Consider the following 26672-nt stretch of genomic DNA (forward strand, 5'->3'; position numbering starts at 1 on the left):
TTCTTTGGTTTTGATTACTCTGCTAAGAAACTGGGGAAAGTTGGGTGGCCTGACCTGAAATGGTACCAGAACCATTTGAAATATTTACTGGTTTAATTTACCAGGCAAGATGCAGCCTGCAAGTCCAGAGGACCTCCAGCACTTTTCTAAGAAATGCCTGTTTGGGCAAGGACTCTGGATTTCCCGGTAATTAAAAATGAGTCATTAACTTAATTTCACCTCCTACTATTTTTACTTAGCATTTTCTCACATACTAGATACAGAGAAATTATATTATGGGATGCTTGGGGCATGCTTGTCCTTGTTTCACTTAACACCAAGCTCAAACATCATACTTTTGAAAAATAAACAAAGTTGGCTGAAAGGAGAGGGTCAGCATCACCCCCTCTCTGCCACTTTGCACTAGTCCTGTGCAGAAAAATGGACAAGTACTTGAATAAAGATAGTGTTTTAATGAAAATGTAGACCTGCATGGCACCTTCTCATCCAAGCACTCCAGGATTTGCATATATCCTCTTTTTCCTTCCGCACCTGCAAAAAACCTTTCTCTCACCTGCCCACTCTAATGTAAGGAGTATTTTACTCCTAGGTGCTGCTGCACCACCAATGTTACAACAGCCCAGGGCCTGGGCTGTGAAGGTGAAAACTTCTCTAGTAAGAGCCAGTCCATTTCTCCAACGCTGAGTAATTCACAGAAGTTATTCATGTCAATAAGAAAAGGCTGGAGGAGAGCCATCAGTAATAAGCCCATTAGTTTCCCCTTCCTATGGCCTGTGTGTGCTGGAGCAGAGGGGCAGAGCAGGGACAGGAGGTGACAGGAGAGCCCCACTCCTCAAGACACACACCATCAGCTCAAATAAAGACTCCCAGAAGTGCCCTCTGAAATCTCTGCCATCAAGCTCCAGCCCTCAAGATGGGCATTTCTCATTGAGCAGTATTTTGAAGTTAATTTTAAATGCTGTGTTAGCAAATACACCCCTATTTATTCGTACCCTGATTTATTGACCCAGCAAGTTTGAAAACTTTCTACTGATCTAAAAACTCATACAGTATTTTGAAGTGCTATTTTGAACACTGCTACCATTTAACTCAATTTTATGGCTACACAGGAAGCAATGTGAGGGAAAAACAGAGTCCACCATACCACAGGAATTGTGGAGAGCTCTGAACACTAATCTGATAAAAAACTGACTAGAAGTTAAATCCAGATGTGTACACATCCTCTTTTGCTTCATTCTGCTTTGGCCATTCATTGTCTGACTTCAATGAAGTGTTTAATCATAAGGCAAACTCTTCCTCTAATCACCTTGAAACACTCCCTCCTTCTTCTCCTCTCCCAGAATTGCTGTGTGTGACTACTGGGAATTCTGTGTAGTCACACATATTTTGTGCATTATGAAAACTGTCTCACCTTAATGTACAGTGGTTTATGTAACTACAGAATGTACAAAGTATCTGCAGGTTCCTGAGAATTTATTCTGAAACAAAATGCTAATCAAAGAGGGATGAAATTATTCACATAATACTCAATAAGCAGACTTAAATGGACAAGTACAACTCTTCTAATTCATATACCACACCACGTATGCTTTATCACAAACAATTACAGTCTGTCCTGTAGCTTTACGTAGTCGTAAGATGATCTCTTCTTGCCTCTTTAAATAAGGACACAGGAAAAGAAAAGATTAAAAATGCATTATGCCCTTTGTTTTCCCAGAAGAGAACACAAGCCCTTCACAGCATTCTGCCTTAAGGCAAAATTTTCATCTATCCAAAATCTTTACAAAATGTATTCCTTCTGAAATGTTTACTAAATACTCATGTACTGAATGACCTCATCCTCAGTGATATCTTCTGTGCTTAAGTGTAGGAGGGTCCTTGAAAATTAAGTTCTATAAAGACAGAAGGTAACACTTTATGGTACAGATTGTCCCCAGTTGATCAGCTTTCCTTAGTACTAGGGGTGATGTTAATTGGAATATTACTGAGAACTTGATAAATAAGAACAGCAACATTTTCCTTTCCCCCTCCTCCCCCCACCCCATTTCACTTAGTCCACAAAATTCCAGTTTCTAAGGAGTTGGTACACAGTATTACCATAGCATTAAGGTCTAATATTATAATAACAAGTTTTCTTTTAAAATTCAGTCTAGAGTGTAAAATATTAAGTCATATTAAAGGTAATGAGTTATCTGTATTTAAACACACAAACCATCCATGATGGTTAAGTAGAGGGTTTGTTTCCAGCAGATTCTTTCGGTTGGAGCCTTTTAAAGTACTTGCAGCAAAATATTTATTGTAATTGTTGCAAATAATGTGTTCTTAACACCTCTAATAAAAAATACCAGCGGGCTCAAATCTGTAAGAGCACGCAGAAGCTCATAGGGGCTTTGAATCCAGCAGGACCATGTAATTAATAAGGCCGTATTTGACAAAGGAATATATAATTTATACATAATACAATACATGTAATAATGTAGAATTTAACATATAATTTACAACTATATGCCTGCCAAATCAAGTTAATTGGACAAGTTTTTAAAACAGCTGATGATGTAATCCATCTGCATGTAATCTTGAATACTTCAGGCAGTTTAAGACAACTTCATTGTAAACTGTTTGGTCTTTTCCTCCTCACTTTTTAAAGGAAGTTCTTTGGGCTGAGATGAAGGAAAATTTAAAAGAATGTTATTGACATAAAATATTAAAAGGCAAGCTTGCTGAAGCCAGCTTCAGAGCATTTTAACTTTTGCATTTTAATTCCATTAAGAGCAAGGTTTTGCTGAGCATTATCAGTGATGCAGAAGACCATGCTTTACAGGAAAGTTCTGCCGTGCAAAGTATAAAATATGCTGATGATTTAACATGCACACCCCAGCGTTCCCCACACAGGGGTCAAAAGCCAGGGTTCAGCTGGACTTACAAATACATCACCCTGAATCAAACAGAGCATCCCTAAATCGTAGCAGTCACTACCACACACTCATTACATTAATAAATTGCTTGCTAATGGGAGCAGTGACAAGTAAGATGTGCACTTAGTGGCCCTGCTTGCTGCCCACTCCTGATGCCTCAATGCCCGCTTTTCTCTGGGTTATGTTCAAAAGTCTTCAAAGTGCATGAAGAAAATCTGCTCAGTGTTGTGAAATAAATCAAAGAGCGTCTGCTGAAAATTCCTGAAACGCTTCTGCCCTAATCTCCTGGACCAGAGAGTGGGCTTGCAGAATGCTAAACTTGCTTTTCAAAGAAGATCAAAGCAATGCCAGCAACAATTAAAAACAGGGGTGCAGGTGCGCGCATGCGCGGGGGCTCCGCAGAGGCACCGAGAGCCTCTTTTTAGTCATCCCTGAATGCTAAGGCTGACTTATCTAATCATTACACGTGTGGTTTGAAAGGACAGGAGATGTGTTTGGGAGAGACACAAAAAACTGTCCGCCTTTATGTATAAAATGTAACATTTTGTGAGACACACTATTTCCATTAATTTTGAAAAGCCCTTCAGCTACTGTCTAATTAAACCAGCCTGTAATTTTGTTGTTTAGTGATTCAAGGATAAATGAAGTTGCAATCGTGTATCTATCCTTCCTCCCGTTACTTAGTCTTTCAATAGGGTTTCTCTACTCCAACACTTTGAGGGCCAGCTGCTTGCCTTACCCAACACCTGAATAACCAGGTTTGGCAGCTTATCAGGAGCACCACAGCGATTTAATTTGCCTGCTTCAACTTTTACACAGCACTGCTTGTCCTCCCTAAGACAGGTCTCTTTTTCACGCAGTCACACAAGAAATACTTGTGTTAGTGGCTAAGTGTAAGGAGGGCTCGAGCCGGAGGGAGGATGATGTTGCATGACAAGTGCTACGCCTCCAGTATGGTGGGGTGGGGGGGAGACTTAGCAGCCAACCTGCTATTTGCCTGATAATATGGTTTGTCTCTTTTCCCCTTCTCAAGACGGCATTTCACTGCACAAGCCAGAAAAGGAAGAAAAAACAAAACAAAAACAAAAACCAAGCCCCTCCAAAAAAACAGCTATGGGAAAAAATGCTTCAAAGTTCACAGGATGAGTAAGGAAAGAGTAAAACCCTGAATGAACTCTCCTGGCTGAACTGGGTTAGGATGAAAAATTGCTTCTGCTAAATGTTGAAAATTTAGGTCAGTCTTGTTTATGTGAAGATATAAACTACTGACATTTTGAGAAGCATGTGAATCAAAGTGATATTTCTGTGTTGTCTCTGAACCACACTGGGCCACAAGGCCCTTTTGCACCTACCAATTTCTCCCCCTTAAAAAAAAAAAAAAAGTAATCAGAATTGTCATGTAAGCTGTAAGCAGCAACACATTGGAGTACCATGCATTAAAGCCTAGTGGCAGCAGCCCCTGAAATATTTCGTATTTTTCAAAAACATCGAGTTAACTTAGTGGCTACTTGGGAAACATATAACAGAGGAGAACCAGGCAGGAACAGTTTTGAAAGCTGCCTGCTTCTTTCCTTCCCCCATATTAATACAGGTTACATTATTCCCCTGCAAGTTTCAAGAGAAGATGAGGAAAAGATAGCAGACGCCTTTCTGAGACCTAATTGATGTTAACCAAACCATTAATCACACCAGATATCCATTACATTTAACACAGCTCAACATAAGGCGATTCTGACAATGCAAAGAGGACTCAATCCTATTTCTGTTCAAATCCATGTGAATAGTTTATTATATACAGACCCAGGCTCAGTGATTTTGATAAAATGCTACTTAGCAGTATCAAAACTGCCTGAGCATTTTGTCTGCCTATACTAGGGCTTCCTACTGCTGCCATTGAAACAAATGGCAGAATTCCCATTTACTTCCATGGGAGGAGAGCCAAGCTCTTAGAAACCTTTGTTTTTAAGGAAAAACATTTTTCCTCCCACTCATGACTACAGTTCCCCTGAAAACCCAATGGAACTGTTTAAGAAGTCAGGTGGTTAGGACTGGGCCCAGAGGTCAGGAACGAAGAATATTAATACACTCTTGCTATTGCAAAACTGAGCAACAGCATTGCTAAAAGCATTGTTGTTTTTAAAACAGAAAATGTCATTCTCTGATCTAAATATGAAGATTTAAAAATATATATAAATCTGTGAAGAAAAATGGAAGTACACATTTCATTTAGTGTCTGGATTGCAGATTCTTATTAAACAAACCGAGCTCATTATAAAATCAATATCAACCACTACACTCCCAGGAGAAATGGCAAAAAAGGTCACTCCAAGAAATTCAAACAATTTTCCTGCTGGAAGGGCACGATTTTAATTACAGATACTATTAATTAGAGCTGTCAGTAGGAAGATTGTCCTGTTAATTATCACTAATTCAGTTTCAAGTGTAGTTTTGGAACCTGGAGGGCTTTTCAAAAAAAATAAGAATTCCTGTATTCACAATTAATGGAAGAAAAAGCCTACCTATTGCTTCTGAAACTGATAAACTGCTTTTTTGTTCACACTTTATCCAGAGAACAGTCTTTTTTTTTTTTTTTTTATCTACAGGAGATGCTCTTGCTCTCACTCTGTCTTGCTATGGAAGTCATTAAATGTGAAGATGCAACTTAATGATTTTTTTTAAGTAAACATTTTTTTAAGTGAAAACCATTCCTAAAGATACTAATTATTACAGAAACATTCATATTTGTTATTCAGTACTTAATTCTCTCTAGACCCAGCCTGTGGAGATAATACATCTTTTAACATCTAAGAGGTACAGACAGACCCAAACTTTGTAAGGAAATATGAGTTTATTCCCATACGACTCTCAGCTGCCAATTTGAATATATCTTAGTTCCAGGGTACAGAAAGGCCAGAATGTCTGATCCTAAGCAGAACAAGAAAGTAAAATAAAACTTGACAGAAAAGTGCTATTAGCGAGGCCCTAAGGGTGCACAACAGACAGAGATACTACAAAGACAATGTTTACACATTCTCAGATTCTTTTTCCTGGTCACACTCCAAATATTTTTGGATAGCAGACTAGGGCTGTCTGGTATATGACCATAACACATGCACTACTACACCAACAGCACACCAAGAAATAAATGACATATTATCTAAGACAAACTTCAGCAACATGCAGTGTCTCTCCACCCAACACTTTTGAAACTGAAAGAAAAAGCTTGAGGTTTCTGATTTATTTCTGAGAAGCTGAGTGCAGTCCTCCAGCATTACCGGGTACACATCTGCTATCATTGTTCTCCTAGAACCAGTCCTGGTTTACCTCCCATCTATCAGCATTAGATTTCATTTTATCTGAATAATGACAGAAGGTGGCAACAGATCGGGTCAAAGGCTCTTTTCATATCAGACTCTGAAGAAGTCGATTACTCAAAAAGAGAGACATCTTCAGATAACCGTGCAATCCATTCCTCATAAATGTTAAAGATTTTTCGTTATTAATAGTGGCAGGGGTGACAGATTATGGATATTAATGTTATTTTTCTGAGAATTTCAACGGCAAGGGCTGCTTTTCTTTTCTTTTATTTTTTTTTAATGTTTCTAATTAGGCACAAATTTACAGCAGCTACCAGAATAGCCAAGATTAATACCCAGTAGTAAAAAGCTGCTACGCCGAATCCGCGGGACTATGAATGGAACGGGGGCGCGGGGGAGCGTCGGAAACAAACCCACCCCCGCGACTCCCAAGGCGAGAAGGGTCCCCCCGGGGGTCTGCCGGGCAGCGGGGCAGGGCCGGAGGAGGAGAGCTTGGTCCTTACCTGGTAAGCAGCGGGCGCATCGGAGCCGGCGTCAGCCCCCAGGGCCGAGAGCTTCTCCTTCAGGCGGTGGTGGGCGCGGTGGCGAAGGCAGTAGGCGACCCCCGACGCCGCCAGGACCCCGGCGATGCAGGCGAGGGAGAGGAGGGTGAGGAGGAGGAATTTCACGGACTCTGCCTCTTCCCCGCGCCGCGCCAGCGGCGGGACGTTGCTTTTCTGCAGGGGAGGAGAGAGGGGCAGCGCCTGAGTTGCGCGGTCACGGAGCAGCGCGGAGGGGGATCCCGTAGGGGGGAACACCCGGCAGCCCTAACTTTCGGCCGGGGAGGGAGACACACGGAGGGGCAGGGACAGGACCGTGCCGTGCCCCGCTCCGTGCCCTCCCTCCGGCGGCTCGCACTTAACCAGCGAGAGGCGGAGGCGCTGGATGCGCGCAAGCACCGCGGAGCGCCCCGCGTCGAGGGCCAGGGGCTGCGAGGGGCGCAGCAAGGGAAAATCCGGTACTGATTTTTTCTTAGGGAAAAATAAAACACAGGCAAAAAAAAAAAAGCAAAAAAAAAAAACCGTCGGTGGCGATCCTTCCTTTTGTCTGTTGTAGAGGGAAACGGCTTTCAAAAAACCCCGATAGTTCCAAACTCCTCCAGATTACTATTATTTTTGCAGCAATAGGAGAGAATCCTTCTAGTGCATTTCACTTGTCTCCATGTGCTAAAAAGTTGTACAATAATTTCCCCTCATTAGCTTCATTATAAGCTATATTAGCAACAATTAAAAACGCAACATGAAAATGAAAAGACCAGGCGAGCAAATTGCAGCAAGACTCATTTGGCCTGCATTCCCCCTTTCACAATTACCAGGGAAATGAATTGAAAAGCACGCCCCTGCCTCAGTCCTGGTTGCTACAAGACGAGAACAATTAGCAAACTCCTTTCCACCACCTAATTTCGCGTGGTAACAAAATGGATTTTTCCCCATGAATGCCTAGCCGGCCTATTCATTATCTCTCCTCTATTAGTAATTTTCTGCTCCGTATTCAGCTAGCCAGCTCTTAATTTCCTCCTGTCTTGCAGTGTACACAGTGGCTCTTATGTCAGGCCCGGTCCATTTTTATCTTGTAATCATAAAGGCCACCAAAGCAATTATCGCTGGGCTTGACTGTAAAAGCTTGTCATTAATTAGCCTCCTTGCCTTCAGTGCTGCGGATTAGCCGGGGCTGAGGCTGAGTTAATGGAAACGCAGGTTCAGTCAGACTCCCGGATTTTCTTGCCCGGATGCGCCGCGCGGAGGAGGATCGCCGGTCCGTGCGCCCCGGCGGGGCGGCGGGGGGCGGGCACAGGGCTCGCCGCGGCCACCGGCCATGTGCCGTCCGAGTCCGCGCAGCCACCGCCGCGCCCGCCGCCTCCCCTCCCCTCCCCTCCCCTGCACGGCACTCGGCCCCTCCTCCAAATCCCAACAGCCACCAGGAGGAGGGGGCTGCACCCCCACCCCACCCCACCCCGCCCCGGCCGCGGGGGGCTCGGGGGCCGCCTCCTCGCCACCGCCCCCGCGGCCCCAACCGGGCACCTGCCCCTCGGGGAGCGCCCTCGGCCCGCACCGGGCGGGGGACGCCGGGAGGGGCAGCACCGACGGCTCGCTGCTCCCGCCGCCTCGGCCCCGGGGGGGTTAGAGGGCTGCTGCGCTCTCCATTAGCATCTCCCTGAAAGGCCCGGTCCCCCCGGGGCCAAGGGTCGCAATCTGCATCTCAATAGGCGGCTCCCGCCGAAGTGCCGGCGCCCCCTCCCCGAGCGCTGCGCCCCGGGACGTTAATCCTTCCCGCCGCGGTGTTTGGCCCCCATCAGCCGGGCAGGGACCAGCCCCCACCCCCGGACCCCCGCGGGCCGGCCCCGCTCATCGGGCGGCTCGGGCCGCCTCGGCCCCCGGGTGGGCTCAGCGGCACCGACGGGAGGAAAGAGGCTGGCGGGCAGTTTCGGGCACTGCTCCTGAGCCTCACTTCTCCGCGACCATCTACCGCGATTTTAAACGATTTTCTTCCTCCGGATGCCGTGTGGCAGCCGCACCAGGCACACGGGGAAAGGGCTACGCGAGAGAAACGATGACAATGATGGGAGCAAAGTGCTGTCAAAAAGCTCCGAGTAGACATGCAGAAGAGAAAGGGCGTCATGCTTTTTCTCCCACTGGAGTTAGAGCGATTTTAGATGTTGCTTCCAACTTCGCCAGGCAGTTTACCCCGCAAAGTCAGGGCTGCCGTCCCCGGAACCGGCTGCCCTTGACAAAAGAATTTCTCGGAGACCACCCTCCCCCCCGCCACCATACTGTGAACGTACAGCTGCAGCTCGGGAGCCTGAAACACGGGGAAGAGTTCGAAACCTTCAGTGGGGCGTTCGGCATTGCTTACACCTCGGCAAGCGTCTACCCTGGGGGAGTCAGCTCAGCCGTGCGTGTCCCTTGCGACATGCTTCGGGCAGGCGAAGGTTTGCAAAGCCCCTGCCCGTCCAGGGGGAGCGGCGCCCACGCCTGCCCCGACCCCCCGTGCCCTGGGAGGGAGGGCAGGGGCGAAGGGCCAAGGGGCACGGCCGCTCCGCGCTGCCCGCCACATCGGAACAGCCGAAGGGGAAGGGAGAGGGGCTCTGCCGCGGAGCCACCGGCCCTTCTCCCACTCCTTTCATCCCTCCCGCCTCACGGGGAGCAGCTCCACAGCCGCTGCCGTCGGGGCCCGGAAAACTCCGCTCTCCCCTCCCTGCGTGCCGGTGCTTCGGGCACCTCGGCCAGCCCCCACCTGGGAACACCGCGGGACCAGCGGCTGATGCTCCCTGCGCCGTCCCGCGGGAACCGCCGGCTGCGGCCGAGGGCAAAGCCCCATCGCCCGGCTCCGGCTCCATCTCCGGGCCGCGCATCCGCGGAACCGCAGAGGCAGCCCGGCCCGGCCCCCCCAGGTACGTCCCATCAGGATACAGCCCCCACTGTCCCAAAGGCAGTTGGAGGAACCCGCTGCCCCTTCATCCTGCTCGGTGCCTGACCAAACATCGCGTTATGAAACGGATAAAAATTAATCCGACAAGTTAGTTACCAGCTCCCTCCCTCCTCCCAGCTCTCCCCCCAGCCGCCCCCGCTGCCTCTAGCCAGGAGCACAGATTTCCCCACCTCGCCTAACCCCCTGATTTCTTCCCTGCAATAAGGCCCCAGCCTGAAACGGAGCCCAGGGTTAATTAGAGGCGTCCTGTCAGCCTTGACTTGAAATTGAAAGAAAAGTGTTTAAATATTTATGAATTTGACATTTACAGTCGGATGTCTTTTAAAGCAGAGCACCTCTCCCTATGCTGGTTGGGGCTGCCATGGTGCGTGTGCCTGGGGTGGAAGGGGAACAATAGCTGTTGCATAACAAGAAAAACAAATTACCTCCCCACCCAAGGTTTAACAAATAAATAGACCACATAAATTACACACAATTAAATATTAAACTCAGCTACATGTAACTATGCATTTTTTAAACGTCACAAAACAGAGTATATTGACATTCCTCTGACTGATTTTTCTCCTTCAAAAAGTGTGGAGTATCAATGAAATCCCAATGAAGGAAAAACAACTAATTCCTAAATGAATGGTTTAGAAAGTGAATCTGGATGAAGAGGCTTTGGAGGTGTTCATCCAGTTTTTACTTGCTTTGAAACAGCCCTACCTAGCTTAAATGCTAGAAGGCAAAGAACAACAGTACACCTAACAGACACACAGTGTTTACTTAAAGTGCACTGTTTCAGCGAGGGTCTGTGTGTTTATTAAGAGAAAAGAAAATGCTTAGGGTCTGATCTCATGTAGGCTTTCCCCGTCCCTCGACAGAACACATTTTATATACACCCAAAAGTGAGTCATTAACTAGAGCAGCCATAACACTGGAGTCACAAATCACTGTTCTAATCAAAGAGCAGCATCCCATTCCGCGGTGTCATCCCATGATGCAGCAGAACAGTCGACATTTCAAACGAATTCCAGGCAAATGTCAGTAAATATTTAATGTACGCTTTCATGTAAATAAGTTCTCACACCTATGCTGGAAGTGTGGGAGAAAGTCTTTGTAAGAGCAGAGAGGAGCTCCCCATGCAGTGATGTGGAAGCTCACCATCCAGATGCCTCAGCAGAATTACATTTCATTATTTACTTTAGGACACAGGGCATGATTTTGATCCTTGCAAAACTATAACTGAAGTTGAGGTTTTGTTTCGCTTCATAAATTTAAAATTATTTGAAACACAATTTGTCAGTTACTGCACCTGACCATTCTTCCAGTTAGCAATGGAAAAATCACTACAATTAATTTTTAAACAACTCAACATTACAATTTTTTGCAATTTTTGCATGCTTCAATTTTTACATTTATATTGCACAGGTTTGTTTCTGAACAATAATAAAAAATGAGATTTCTTAGTAAATATGGGCAAAAAGAGGAACTTCATAATATGATTTGTTTCAAAATATTAGAACATTAAGAAACTCAAGAGGTGCTATTTTTGATTTGGAATTCACTATAGAATCTAATAAATGAGAGAAGTGAGGTGGAAATAATCATGTATTAATTCTGTGCATTACAAAATCTTTTCAGAAGCTATTATCAGAGCAAGAGGCATTGTGGTTTGGATTCAGGGTGGGAGAAATCCTTTGTGCAACTGAAAGCTATTGTTCCTCTGTGCAGATGAAATTGTACTTGCAAATATGCCATTCAAGGAGGGAAAAAAGTACCTAGGCAGAAAAAAAGAATTCTACAAGAAAATCATTAGTCTTAGAAATAAACTTCATTAAAATGAGTTTTGGTTCATTGTTTGTTTGTTTTCTAAGGAACATCCTGTGTTAACAGTTGCAGCCACTGACATTACAAGAAAATATAAAGGATATGCGTATTATTTCCTTATATAGAAAGCATGAAGAAAGGAATGTGTGTGGGTGTGTGTATATACATATATAATGTGTGTGTGTGTTCATACATATATATATACATACATCCGTGTATGTCTGCTCTTTTATATAAATCTAAACTTAAAATTCACTTCTAATAATTTCCCTCTCCCAGAGGCTATCTGAGACATAGGTTGATACTCTCTGCTGGTCAAGTTTTGATAGGTTACTAGAAAACCAGAGAAACACTTTACATCAGGAGGAGCCTGGCTACCCTAATCTGTCCCCAGGAAAGCTACAGAGATGATTTTTTAACCTTTCATAAAGTAAGAAAACAAAACAGAAGGGAAAGCAGCATCTCCCTCAGTTTTGGTTGCTGTGCCTCCTCCCCTACTGTGCTCCCAGTCAGGTTAGGCTGGAGCAGCAGGGCCTGGGGATGTTCACCTTTTGTGCATGTAACACTCCTTGTGTTCAGCACTGCACACCCAAGCTGTTTGGTCCAGGCTACTTGTTGGTGTTTTAAGGTATTATCCTTAGAGTTACTGAGAGATTTCCGGGGCAGCTACCTTCTGACTCCCTGTTCACACCCCCTCCTTCTCTACTCGGGAAGCTCACCTGACTCCAGGATCACTTCCAGCAAATGTCAGTTCATCACCTGAAATGAGGTCAATTTAATGCTTTTACTCGGGAGGATGAAATCGGATGGGAAGGTACTTTTTGCTTCTTTTAGGGGTCAGAAAGATTAGACAAATCGACAAATACAAAAGGCAGATGGATTTCTGGGAACTGCAGCTTATTCAAATCACTGAGAAAGGTCACTGCAAAAGCCACAGATCTATTCATCTGTAGGGGTACAATGATCTTTCCACAACCTTCAACACCACAAAGCACTCTGGAGTGTCTCTATACCTTTTAGTAGGATTAATGCCATGAACAATGACTGAATGCAATCAAGAATTCACTGAGTTCAAAGATCCCTTGATCAATGGTAGATATTTTCTTCTGGCTTCCTAAAGGCAAACATAAGTGAAGTTTCTGGTTAGAGTTACAAGAAATTAGAGCTATTATTCTGAATCCCACTACAAGATGATGCGGAAATGCCAGAATGTCCAAGCACCCCAAAGAAGTTTGTGGCATGGAAGGAATAAGGTTGTGAAAGAGTAAATTCAATGAGCTTCAAGATTTTCATGAGGATCTGGGTAATTTTTTAAGTCAGCAGTTAGATAAAGAGTAAAGCACAAAAGCCTACAGCATCACTGAGACAGTGTAGAGATAACACACAACTCGGGAAACCGGACAGCCACATCCATGCCTGTAGAAGAGGTAGGTGAGTCGGAGATGGAGGAGCGCGGCCCATCCTGTCCGAAGCCGCACAGTGCACCTCTGAGGTGGCAGCAGGAAGAGGAGGGCTCGGAGACGGTGAAGAAACCACAGTGAAGAAACTTCGATCCCCGTCTCTAAGGACTCGGGAGCAGTTAGGGCAAAGCAGCAGAGTGAGGGCACCAGGAAGCAGGTTTCCTCCGCAGCCCAGGCTTTGTTAGCCAGAGTAAAACCGCGAAAGAGAGGGACTCGGCAGGTCTTAAGTCACAGAGTGTCAGAGCCCGAGCCAAGAGGACGGTCAGCGCTGGCCGAACTTAATCAACTATCTTCAGCTAGCAAGAGAAACACGAGCCGCAGCGCCAGCGCTGATCTAATGCTGATGCTGAAGGCACATAATTCAGGGATTAGATAAGGCGCCCTTACAGCCGAGTGCCAGCAAGCGAGCCGGCTCTCGGTAATGCTGGCAAGCAGCAGCTTACCGTCGGCGGAGCAGCCGCTCCGTCTCGCAGGGAGCCGGGCCGGGCCCCGCGGCCGTCCCCGCCCGGGCATGGGGCTCCGCGGCCGCACGCCCGCACCACCGCGGGGTCCCGAGCCGGGAACGCGTCCTCGCCCCGCCGGGCCCGCTGCTCCCTCCGCCCGCGCCTGCCGGACGGTCCCGCGCCGGGGGCATCCCCGGGGCTGCGCTCGGCCGGGAGCGCGCAGGGCTCTGGCGGAGGCGAAGCGACTTCTCCGTCCGCCCGCGCTGCTCCGCGGACACCGGGCCCGGCCCCGACCGGCGGCAGCGGCCGCCCCATCCCGGCCGCCCCCGCACCCCACGCCGCGCACAAAGCTCTCCCGAGTCCCGGCCGGGCCGCCTCGAGGGACGCTCCCCCCACCCCCTCCTCCGCCCCATGTACCTGCTGCCGGCGTGCCGGGACGGGCCCCTCTCTGCGAGGGCTCGGCGCACCTCGGCGGGCTCCAGCAATCCTTCTCCGCTGCCAAAACTTCCCCCTCTCCCCCCCGCCCCTCCTCAGCGCAGACAAAGGCGGCGGCCAGCACAGCCGCCCCTCGCAGCCCGCAGCCGCCTCCCGGCGCGGTGCGGCGGGGGCAGGCGGTGGCCCCGGGCGGCCCGGTGGTCCCCGCGGGGCGCGGGCGGAGGATGCCGGCGCGCCCCGGCGCTGCCCTCCTTATATCGGGCTGCTCGCAGCCCCTGCCGGCTGCCGCACATGGCCCATCCACCGGTTGCTATAGCGATGCCTCCCCTCCACATGTTGCTGGCAGCAATTGGCTAAGGAGGTCTGGGCTGTGCAGAAACCCTTCGCCGGAGTGCGGCGATGAATGGACACGGGCTGTGTCACTCATTTGGAAACGCTGTTTGGCTGTTTGGGGTTTCTGTTGTGGATGTGCGGGCTTTTGGGTTTATTGTTGTGGTTTTTATGGTTTTTTTTTTTTTTTTGGGGGGGGGACTTTTTTGGTTGATTTTTTATGCGCGCTCTCCCTCCCCCATCGTTTTCTTTTTATTTCCCTTTTTTTCCCCCCTTGGTGTTTCTCTTGCAAGATGCAAGTGGAGAGTAGAACAATGACAGAAAGCCAAAAATAAAATCAATCAAGGACAGCAAGGAAAAGCTAGAAGTCATTTGCATCACAGTACACTAAAGCCCACAGCGATTCTTCCTGAAAAGACTTTCCTCCTTATAAAAAAAATCCACACATTGCCAAGCCAAGGAGATCCAAACTTTCTCCCTCTCGCCCTCGTTCTCCAAACAACACACGAAATTAGGAAGGAGGAGTGTGCTCGGACCAGCCCCGGGACAGTAACGAAGCGCAGTTGGGGAAAGCGCGGCAGGCTCTGCTCGGAGCCGGCGCTGCGCACCCCTAACTCCCGGTCAAAGCCGCGCTCCCGCGCAGGGCAGCACCGATCCTTACAACGAAACGGACCCCGCGGTCTCCCCCATCTCCCTCAAATTCCCGCATGTCGCCGACAAACTCGCTGCGGGCACCACCCCCTACCCCCCAGCATCTGCCCACGAAGTGTCCCGGCTGCCGGAGCGGGACAGGAGCGGGCGGGGAGCGGCAGGGAGGCGGGTGGCAGGTCCCTTCCATCTTCCTTCCCCGGGCGGTGAATAGCCCTCCCGCTTCCCTGGCCCCATTGTTTCCCGCTGTCACTGCGTCTGGGGATGGCAGGCAGGGAAGAGCCGGCTCTCTGTCCGTGGAGGCGGGCAGTCCTTTCCTTTTTCCCTTTCCCCTTTCCCTTCCCCTTCTCCTCCCCAGCCGTCCCGCCCCCACGCCGCCGCTGTGCCCCGGGCTGCCCCGGGCCGAGCGGCGGCTGCTCCCGGGCAGAGCTGTCCTGAGCACGCACCCTCCTCCCTTCGGCAGGGACCCCCAGCGCCCCCCGGCCCTTCCCCTGCTGCGGAGCGGTGGGACGGAGCGGAGGAGGGAGTGTGTGGGATGGGATGGGACGGGACGGGACGGGACGGCACAGGATGGACAGGACAGGCTGCCCTTTCCCCACACCCCTGCTGTCCCGGCAGCCGTCTGGGGCTCGGCCCCGGCGGGCTTTGCCTTTCCCGGCTGGAACGGGCGGCCCTGGCTCCCCGCGGCCGTCCCGGGGGTACCGCGGCAGCGCCGTGTAGCAATTCCTCGTTTTCGTCTCGACAGTGTTCATCCTTCCAGCGCCCCTCGGCAGACGGCACCTGGATAAGGATACACCTGTGCGAGGAGCCAAGGAAGGGCAAGGGCCGCCTGAGTTCCCAGAGCTTCCCCGCCCCGCCCCAGAGCGACACTTCACTTAAACTTGCGGGACAGCACCGAAATGCCATCACCATCCCCTGCACAGGGTTGTTCTGCCGTGTCCAGACAGTGCAGAGTGGTTATGCTATGGGCTCACCCCCACTAACATCTCACCCACACCCAACCTTCCCACCGCAGGGCGAGGAAGATGCTCTTTACATCACCACCGTTTCTGAAAAGGTTTCCAGGCAGGAGAGGTACTCGTCACCTGGCTGCTGCTCATGCAAAATCCTTCACGTTCCCACAGATTAACACAAACTGGGCTTCTCCAAACATTTCCTCAGCCACGTTTGAAGTGCTTGGTCTGAAAGCATTGCTCTGTCAGTCTGTCAGCCCGAGGGGACCCTCTCCGTCTGATACTCTCCTGCCCCCGGAAGAGCCAGAGAACACATAATTTGCTCACTAACCTGCATTGCTTAAGTTGAAAGATAAATGAACCCGCCAAGTGATTTCATTAAAAGGACACGTGTGTTTGCATATTGATCCTTCTAATGAACCGTCTGAAACTGATAAATACTCCCATTAGCTTTGTAGTTTGTATCTAGTATTTAAAAATATATATTCATTAGCATTCCCTGGGAAAACATTGTATCGTTTCAGAACTGTCAGGTGCTGAATGGGTTGAACATGAATTTGACTGACCAACTGTCAAGAAGCAGCAAAATAGTACTTAAAACACTTATCTTTTTAACAGTGAGATTTTGAGAAATTTGTGGTGACATTTAAAAACTTTTCACATTTATGTAATTTTCATTACTTTTATCCCATTCTAAATATGACCTTTGAAGCAATGACAGATATTTGTGAGGGTTATGTCACAGGGAGAAATTATTTAAACATAGATTGTTTAACATGTTATTCATTAAAAATGTAGAAGGTGTTGAGAGACAGAATAAATATTTTTCAATTATTTACTAATTTTAAATTTAAAATCTGCTTTTAAAGTACCTATAGAACTGTTGGTCACACAGCTGTGAATTGACTTACTGATATTTTTTTCATATAATTTAAAAATGGGAAAACAATCAGCAGCTTCCCTGCAATTTCTGTAACCAGCAGCTTCTCATTATAAAATTTCTAGAAAGTTTCATGTCTTTTTCTCAGAAAAAAAAAATTGACATTGAAAGTATAAATGTCTTTCAGACAGTTTCTTTGGGTTGAGCGCATCTAAAAATACCGTTATTTTGAAGATTCACATTAACATTCATCCGAATTCAAGAGCTGTATTTGAACTATGCCTAAACTCAAAATATTCTAAATCTTGCAGTTTCAGTGAGAATGATGCTGAAACACATTTCCATTTTGCACAGAACAAAACTGTTGCCTGAGAACTACCCAGGTTTGTCAGGACTCCCTAAAAATCTGTTCTTCATAATTGGGCACTGAAAACCACACTGACCATTTTGCCTTGATTTCTGACTACAGATCTGTCTGCACTTCTAAGTTTAGCCACTTCTTTCTTCAAATGCATGCACAATGTACAGCATGAAATAGATTTTCATTCTTTTAAAGCATGTATGATAAAGCTAAAACCCCATTTAATCTCATTTGTTGTTTTGTTTATAAGTTATCCTCTGGAGTCTTGCTCATTAAATACAGATGCAAGCATGTTGTAGAGGATTTTCCATAGATGTTCTGTTCATGTGGATCTTGAAATCAAAGTTGAATTTCCTTCAGTCCAGTGAACAAAACATCTTTTCCAAATATTAACTTCCTATACCACATGCATTCAAATTGCTTTAACTTTAGGAATACATGTACTAAAAAAGAGGCAGAACTCCCATGTCTTGAAAGCATCACACCTTTCTTATAAATAAAACCAACATCTAAGACCATAATTTAAAAGTTGAGTTAGCAGAATTTTAACCACTAGACTCCATTGAGTTTTATGTCTTATCTTCTCATGCTCATCTGTGAAGATCAACAACAGACATATTCTACTTCCAAGTAAATTCTAGAGCTCTTAGCTTTATTAAGAAAATTATTTCATTCTGGCTAAGATTTGAATCTAATTAATCTGTCTTGCAGTTTAAAAATGATAACTAAATTCAAGCTGCATACTATTCTTCAGAGACAGCTTAAAATATTAATTAAGTAAAGAGTGCATTTTCCATTTATTTTAATTACATTAATACAGTCTCAATAAATAAAATAGTTCTGTGCTTCATCAAAACAAACTCAGATGCAAATTTTCCTATTGATTAGTTCTCTGTTCCTCTTGACTGTTGGCCCTCTCGACTGTTTATTTTTAAATAGGGAAGAGATGCAGAAATTTTGGGGGGTTCCCATTAGTAAAGTAAGGTCCCACAGTCTGAAAAGGTCAGTTCAGTCCTCCAGGAGGCTGATGTAGCCCTGTAAAAGTGGCATCCTGATAATGTATTGCTTATAAAGGTAATCAGTGGGATAAAACTGGATGCATTTATAGACATTTTTAAACAAATGAAGATTTTACTTTATTACATTTTCCCAGGTAACTTAAAAAAACCCAGAGCTGTTAGATCTCTCTGATCCACTTGCCTGTGATGCTTACTGATCCACAGACAAAATATTACAAGAGCAGTGGATAAATTACACTTTTAATATTCAGTTTAATTAAAGCTGATGTGTTCTAAATTTGCAGGTGCACCTCTTTCTTGATATTAAGCACAGGGCAAGGCAGAGGAGTTTTGTTAGTAGCTACATCAAAAAAATAAAAAGCGTAATTCTACCTAATTCAGTAATAATTCTATCCTTCAAATATTTGAGCAGCAGCATCAGCTGAAGGAAAACTAAATATTGAAGACAAAGTTAAAAAATACCTTAAGAGTTACAGCAGGTGTTTTGAAACCTGTCCTTTGCATAGAACATTTTGAGCGTCTTTGTAGGGCCCAATCCTGCCCCCTTCACTCTAAGAAATCAAATCTAAATCAGCAGAACCAACCAGAATAGCACCTGAAACACAATAGCAAATGTTTTCAGAGTGAGGCTTTATGTAAATTGGCATGTCACAAAAAAAATAATTAAAAATGCACTATTGAAACTTTAATTCCATTGTAATTAGGTTTATATTCACAGAATATAGATAAAAATATTAATATAAGTTTTAACATGAGACTAAATACTATTATTATGAAAGCCTGGTTAAGAAGCTTCTATAAAAATGTCAACTTAAAACATGTTTAATGGCAAAGCATGATGAGAAATGCATGATTTTACACTGTGATCTTGTTATAACAAAATGTGGCTATCATTGAAATGATGGACTCCTTTTATGCATCAGTACTGTATGTGCCAAGAATTCAGAGAACTGCGAGGTATCAGTTTTCTCTACTGTAACATCAGCAGATTAGTTTATTTAAGTGCTATTTTAATATCATAATGGAAAGGGTATCTGATTCTTCTTTCCTGAGACGAAAACAAACTAGTACAGTTGACTATGAAAAAGTATTTTCAGAATAGTAGCTAATGCTGCAAATCTGAAGGAGATCTGAAATCAAGATGTGTTTTTTCTGCTTTTGACACAGATATTGCTCTTTCTATCTTATCTCCTAATACTGGTAGCCTCAGGACAAACCTAGATTACGTTAGAAAATTGTCCTTCATTGTATCGATCAAAATTCACTTCCAACCTACCTCAATCTGATGTTAGAACATTTTTATTAGCTTTAAATTGTTTGCATTATAAATTTAAATTAATAAAATGCTTTTATAAATAGTTTAAAGTTCTGAAGGAGACAGATTACAAAGTTCTTATGTGCTTCATACAGTCCCACTGAGTTTCTTTTGGCACCGACCTTCCATTTCTGCCTGCAGAGAATGACCATCTCTGTGGAATATTCAGCAATGCCTTCTATGAAGATGGAGGGCGACAGCATTTAAACTGGTACACAAATTTTCAAGAAAAGTAAGAATTGCAACTCTCTGGCCAGCTGAAGTTCATGTACTGGTAGAATTCCACTTTATTTTAGATTTCTAGTTGCTGCTCCCTGTGGCTTAGGGTCCCCGATAAAAGCCTTGATTTTATGTTGTGGTGCACAGAAACAGTGGAAGTCTGAGCAGCATTAGAAATACCACCAGGAATACTGGTCCTGGAGCTGGGCTTCAACACATAATTTGGCAAAGATGGCAGACACCCAATAAAATCCTAAATGTACTTTCACTGTATCTAATAAAGACGCCACCTCCACTCACACCCCACTTCTCTATTTTAGAAAGCAATTCACCAGGGTTTTCCTCTTTTTCTCCTCCTACTGAAGAAATGACAGAATGTCCCTTCTTGGTTGGAAGCAGGCCCTTAGCCAAAAAAGCAAGCGGGCACTATGTCTGTGGCATTTGTAATGTAACTAGAATCCTGAAAATATTAACACCTACCAACAAGAGAAGGAAAATCCTGACACTTACAGGAAGGAGGACAGAGACTACAAAACTTTCAGAAAGTCCCCTTCTTCTCTGACTTATACAAGAATTTGAGAACATTGAAAAATTTTGCCTTTTCTGGGTACAGAAAAAAAAGGTGACTGCATCAGTTTATGCAACCACAAGCTACAAAACTTAGATAAACAATAATGTGATAGCATGCTAATGATAGCATGCTAGCATGAATGTATCACATAGTCATTTTAAAAATATGTGCTTTAAATATACAGCTTCACATTTCATATGAAATCAGAGAGGCTGTTGAAAAAGCACCTATCCTATGTTTTCCACTTAATGAGGCATGTACATATACTCCCAGGAGAATTTTTCAATTGATTTCAAAGCAAAGATCAAATTCAAAATTCCAGTTAGACCAGTAAGACTTCAGAGTCACTGCTTTACACTGTGATTGACACAGGTATGTCTATCCCCAGTAGATGTAGGTATGGTCCCTGAACTTTTACCTGGACTCAGACACACTTGGTGTTTGAAGTGATTACCATGAGGTCTCCTTTTTTTAAATAAAGGAAGAAGAACAGTGGTGTGATTTATATGAACAGAAGCTTTCATCCTCAGCTGTGGTCTTACAAGTGACACCAGGAGCTACATCACTGTATTCCCATAACTTTGTCAGAGTTTTGGAAGGGCAGAGGGTTGGAGGGGTCATGTCAAACCTTGAGAAGACGTGCACTGACAAGCCTCTCACGCAAAGCTAATTGCAGAGGGAAAGCCAGAGTTTCCGAGAAGATGTTCTGTTTATCACTTTTTTTTGTGATTTGCTCAGTCCTTTGAAAGAAAGACCTTGCCTCTTCTCTCCTTTTAATCACTCTGTGTTCAATAACTTTCTATAAAAAGTTTTTCAATAAATCTTAAAGATTTCTCTTAATTCAATATTAAAGTTTAAATTGTCAGTAATACTTATGATGCAGCCTTTTCAGACATGAAGTTCAGGAAAATTTAGGTGTTTACAATTTAAAACTATGTATAAAATTCAGTTTTCCACAGGGTCTCCAACACAGCTGGTCCTAAGTTTTATGTGTTACATTTCCTTGTAAAATCAAGGAAATTAATGGGGAACAGTACTTATGGAAAAATTTCATCTGGAATTCCTTCCAGCCTCCCTCTGGTCCTGGCCTCTGAGCAGCATGGAGATCCCAGGACAGATTTTAAATATACCCAGGGAAGAGCTACTGGCTTGGTGCCTGGATCAATTGTTTGGTGCATGAAATTACAACTCTCCCAGAGGCGCCTCAGAGGCCATGAAATGTGTGCCACGATCAAAGCTTGCACCTTTTCCTACTACCTAGACCTGCTTGTAGGAAAACAGCACACTGGGGTCTGACTTCACAGGTAAAAGGAAAGTAGCCTGAAAGTATTGCACTATTTTAAAACATCCACATACAGGAAGTTTTAAGAGTTGTAGCTTAACAATTAATTAATAAAATTAATAAAAAATTCTGCTGTTCAGCTCTTCAAGGAAATTGAGAAGGTGCTTTTGATGAAAGGATGTGTGAAGATATTCTTTAAGGCCTTCATGTTCCTTTGTCATTATCTCTAATTCACAGTTTTACAGTTTTGGTTTTAACAGTTTTGTTTCTCTAGCTACGTAAAGCTTTGGGATTGATTATCCTGTCTTCAGTAAGCTTTACTGGCACTAATGGGGATTTCTTGGCTGCAACCCCACTATCTATGTTCCCCAAAACATGCTTGTGCCTTTCACTGTGCCCCCTTGCCTACAAAACCCCAAGTCAAGTCCACGAACCACAGAAAGTTCTTTAGGTCCCCGGCTGAGGGCTTATGTGATGTGTAACCACTGCCTTGGTCTTCTGCTGGTCTGAAAGGGCTCATAACAAATATAAATTCTTTTTTTTTTTTAATGTTCAATATTTTAGTTACTCTACTGTTGATCACTATTAAAAATCAAATGAAAAAGTATCATCCCCTTAGAAAAGTTACCATAGAAACCTCACCAGAGAATTCCCTTGTAAAATGTCAAGATTTCCCTCACATTTAAATACAGACTCCCAGGCATTACTCACGCCCCATTAAAAATTGCAACATATCCAGTGAGTCATTGGTTTAAAAATACATCTACAAACATACACTTTTTTAGGCTAGAGATGTTTTTGTCTCAATAAATCTATATCATGACATCACCCAACTTTTGATTTTATCTTGTTCTACCTAACATCCCCAGAGAAAACTTGAACACTGTCGTCTCTTGTTCAAACACTTGATTGAGGAAGGAGAGGACAAAAATGAAGAGTGACAAAACACACAGAATGTAAGCAATGCCATCAAAATCGACTTGGAAAGGAAGAATAACTTTGAAAACATATTTACCTGCCAGTAGACAAGATGAATGGAAAGAAAATTGTCTGAAATGAGACACAGTGCAGACATTCTCCACACACAGAGAGAATTTTAATGTTGCATCTTAAAGTAAGAAAATTTCAGACTGAAAAATGTCCTAATTTAAGGTAATCCAGGCCATGGTACTGGGCTTTATAACTCAATTTTCATTTCTTTGTACCAATCTGTAGCATAACATTAATCTCTCATACAATGCTGCTCCATCCTCCTTCCATGGCATAGCTGGCAAACTCTGACATATTCTGGCAGACCAGAAGGTCCTTCTGCATTAGACACTTTGATCATATGGAAGCAGAATAAAATAAGCTCTAGTCAAAGTGGAAGGTGCTTCACGAGTAATAATAATGTAAATTTAAAGAAAATTCAGAGCTGGTCACAAAGAAAGCTGATAAATAGTTTATTCATAAACTCTTGCATATTTAGAGGAGATAATAATATAAAAGCATTGTGCCTTCCCTTTGCATTACTGGGTCTGCTGTAGCTAAACAGCATGGCTGAATGGAACCAGATTAATGATAATAATGGCAGTTTTCTCATTTTCTTTGTAGTAGAGCCAACCTGAAAATGAGGAAAAACAACAAATTTTTTTTTGTTCTTCAGGCTCTTATAAAAATGTTTCATTTCTTTCATTTTTTTAACGCAGGGAGTCTTAGAAAATTGCTTCTGAGATTTTTAGTGGTAAAAGTCCTCCTATTTTTGCATAACCCTATTTCCTCTTTTTTCTGTTTTTTTAAAATTTTGTTTTGGGTTTTTTTGTTTGTTTGTTTTTAAAGTTCTTTCTCTATTTTTCCTCCCTTACTAAAAGAGAGGAAAACACCATCAGAGGAGAGCTGTAAGGAAAACAATAAACCCAGTTAAAAAAAATCACCGAACAAAATTATTTGTTTTTCTCTCAATATATAGCTTCCACTGAACACTTAGATTTGACAAAAACGCTGCAAACATTTTCCAGATTAAAAAGAATTTTCAAATACATTATTTTATTGTGGTTTTTTTGATTTTTGTTGTTGTTGTTTGGGTTTTTTTTACACAGAATCACAACATGGGGAAGTTTAGAAGGGAACAACAGAGGTCATTTAGTCCAACCTCCTTCTCAGGCAGGTTATGCTAGAGCATATTAGTCAGGATGATGTTCAGATAGCTTCTGAATATCTCTACAGAAGGAGACTCTACAACCTCTCTGGGCAACCTCTTTCAGTGCTCAGTCACCCTCACAGTAAAGTTCTTCCTCATGTTCAGGGGGAACTTGCCACTACCTACTTGTTAGTTTACATAATCATCATACTCTGACTGTTAAAATATAGTTTTAGGTTTTCTTCTGTCAGAATTGGGTTTTGTGCTCCCAATTCAACTGTATGACATGGAAAACTAGAATGAACCCAAGGAATTTACTGAGATTATGTGGCAGTGAGGAGCAGCATTTTATCAGGATGTAGAAGACACCATCAGAGAAATATATTCTGGAAGTGATCCCACTCTTTAAATTAATTTAAAGATTTTGATTATAAATTTCCTGCCACTCAGAAAGATAAATGCAGCATTTTCATCCTAGAACCAGGAAGGGCAGTGCATAGTACAGTTGTAACTGAGGTATCTTTGGTATCTTGCTTCTGATTTAATTCATTAGTATTTCTAAAATGAAAGAACAAGTTTTGGAAATATTTAGTTATCTTTTATATACTTGGATATAATTTTTCACCAGCACTGGTTTCATGAAGGGTTGTATTCTGAATTTTACCTCAAATTGTAGCCCAGGCACATTGATAACAGGCTTTGTTCATTAGGCATTAGAGCAAGAGGCAGAAATTTGCCACTGCCAGCACGGACTGAAGGGAAAGGTTTAGTTATGAAACAGAAGCATATTGTGGCAAGTTTTCAGCTGGAAGTTGATTTAAAATCTTTGGTAATTATGCTTCTATTCAGTGCCACAGAAGGAGTTTCACATAGCAATAGATCTGTTTGTTTCAAAACACAGTTGTTCAACATTGTCTGGATCAGCAAAACACATTTTTTGGTTTATAGACTCAGTGCCATAACATTCTGGGGTGCCTGTGAGAGCTGGACTTCCTATCTGGGTATCAAAGGTAGGTGATTAACGTGCCAAAGCTGTCCTGGCAGAGAGCTCCCCACTGACCACACACCTGAGCACAGGCTATTTTTACATGAAGTGAGAAATTTGCTAAAGGGAGGTGCTAGTTTCTTCAGTAGCCCTCCTCACCTTATTTCTTCAGCAGGATGCATTTAATTTCTCAGCTGTGAGAATTTCTCTGTGTTTACCTCACCATTCAACTGCCTTTAGATTCAAATACAAAATGGGACTAACTCAAAGCTTCAGCCCTGAAGCCCCTTCTGCATGGTCCTGTACCTCTGCCAAGTATGAGTAACAAACCTTGCCCTAAAACCATGACAAAAATCTCGATGCCACTTCTCCCAACTCCTCTCAGAGAGACAAATCTCTGGAGCTGTAACAATTTACACTGGGGAAGGTCTGTCCTCATCTATTTTTATTCACACGTATGAATCACACTTCCATGCACCACAGCTAGAAATAAAACAGTAGTCCACCTCGAAGCTTTAAATTACTTAGGGCTTAATTAAGAGGATGATAGAACAGATATTAAATTTAAGATGCAGTCAAGTGGGTAAATTAATGTAGACACAAGCTCATGTGTCTGCTGTATACCTCAATCTGGTAGTTTCACACAGAACAAATTTCCTACCCTTTTTCCCCCCTAGACATAACACAATGTAACAACTATGATTACCATTATATGACAATTACACAATTTTGAAATTGCTGGGCTTGGAAACATGACTATCATATATATGACGAAGAAAAATGATACCTTTCTGTATCAGTTTATCTCATCCATGAATGAGTGTTGGATCTTGGCCCACTCCAATTGCTCTGTGACACTGCAGTTTTCAACCAACTGCAGGGCTGGGGTAGGCACGTCCTCAAGGATTCCCTTGCATCAGAGAGGCAGAAGAGTGGCTGTGTATTAATTCCCCCCAGCCTTTATCCTCCTTCAGGACAGGAATATGACACAAGTGCCTTAAAACATGAACATCAAGCTTCTTTGTAGAGGTCCCCGTTCTCACTTTGAGTGGTCCCTCAAAATGGGAAATGTCTCAGGAAGAAGACTAAAACTCTCCTGTCTTATCCATGAATCCTATTAATCCCCCATACTCTTCATGAGTTTGAGCATTCATCCACATGGAAACAAGAGGTAGAATAAGGTTGAAAATGACTTCTCATTTCATCTGGCATTTCTTTCAATAGGACTCCTTGTTGCAATTGGTTTTTTTATATTTTTCTACAATAAATTTCCCTACTGCACTTGGTTACTTGAAATTAATACAGAGCTGGGCTAAAATACAGCACATTACCCAGTTTCCTTGGTAGGACTTTGGTTCTGCCAAAGCTTTTACTCCAAGGTCCATGTTACTTCAGCTGATGGAACAGTAGAGGGGAGATGCTTAGGAACAAGCTCTGACTCTATGTCTGATCAGACAAGTTCTAATAGAACATCAAACCAGTTTCTAATTTCTCTTGGTAGTTCCAATTCCATCTCGCTGCTTATATCTTTGAAACAACCTCTCCATACCACTTTAGATTTTAAAAGGCAATTCATCTGCCTGAAGGAAAACAAGAAGAAAACCTACCAAACAGATTATCAAGGTCACGATTTATTTTTAAGCTGCTATCCTTCTGTGGGTTTTGTACAGAGCCCTGACTTTTGCTCTCTGTTGGGCAGAACAGAATTTAAGGAGACTATAGATCCAAGACTATGAAGGCTCTGTTGCTTTCTACCCTATTATAACTCTGAATGAAAAGATCCAAAAATTAGGCTTCGGTCATTGTTTTGTGTCTGACTAATGAAGGAGGGGAAGAGAATTTCCGAGGAATGTATTAACAAAAATACAGTTTTGATTGCAATTTGTTTACACATCTATCAAAATGGATGTTAAACAAAATAAACTCTACATTTGGCCATAGAGCTGGACCTCATTGTAATTAAGAGCTAGAAAACAAGAATATTATAAATTGCTTCCCAGTGGCTAAGAAAGGGAATAAAGCCAAAGGGCTTTTTCAAGGAGAAGAAATCAGACAACTGTACTATCTCACAGTTACAGCGTATGGTTTACAGCTACAATTACAAATCATGATTTTCAAGGGTGTACTCCTCGAAGGGTGAATA

General features: G+C 43.8%; 1 protein-coding gene across 1 annotated transcript in view; it reads right to left on the bottom strand.

Annotated features, from left to right (window-relative positions):
• Nucleotides 1-26672, bottom strand: part of PTPRN2 (protein tyrosine phosphatase receptor type N2) — a 624843-nt gene that overhangs the window by 94305 nt on the left and 503866 nt on the right. The window contains exon 13 of the mRNA XM_062506519.1: nucleotides 6736-6948. Within this exon, the coding sequence (XP_062362503.1) occupies nucleotides 6736-6948 (213 nt within the window). The remainder of the gene's footprint in view (nucleotides 1-6735; nucleotides 6949-26672) is intronic.

The sequence above is a fragment of the Cinclus cinclus genome, chromosome 1 (assembly GCF_963662255.1).
Source record: "Cinclus cinclus chromosome 1, bCinCin1.1, whole genome shotgun sequence".
Classification (NCBI taxonomy): Eukaryota; Metazoa; Chordata; class Aves; order Passeriformes; family Cinclidae; genus Cinclus; species Cinclus cinclus.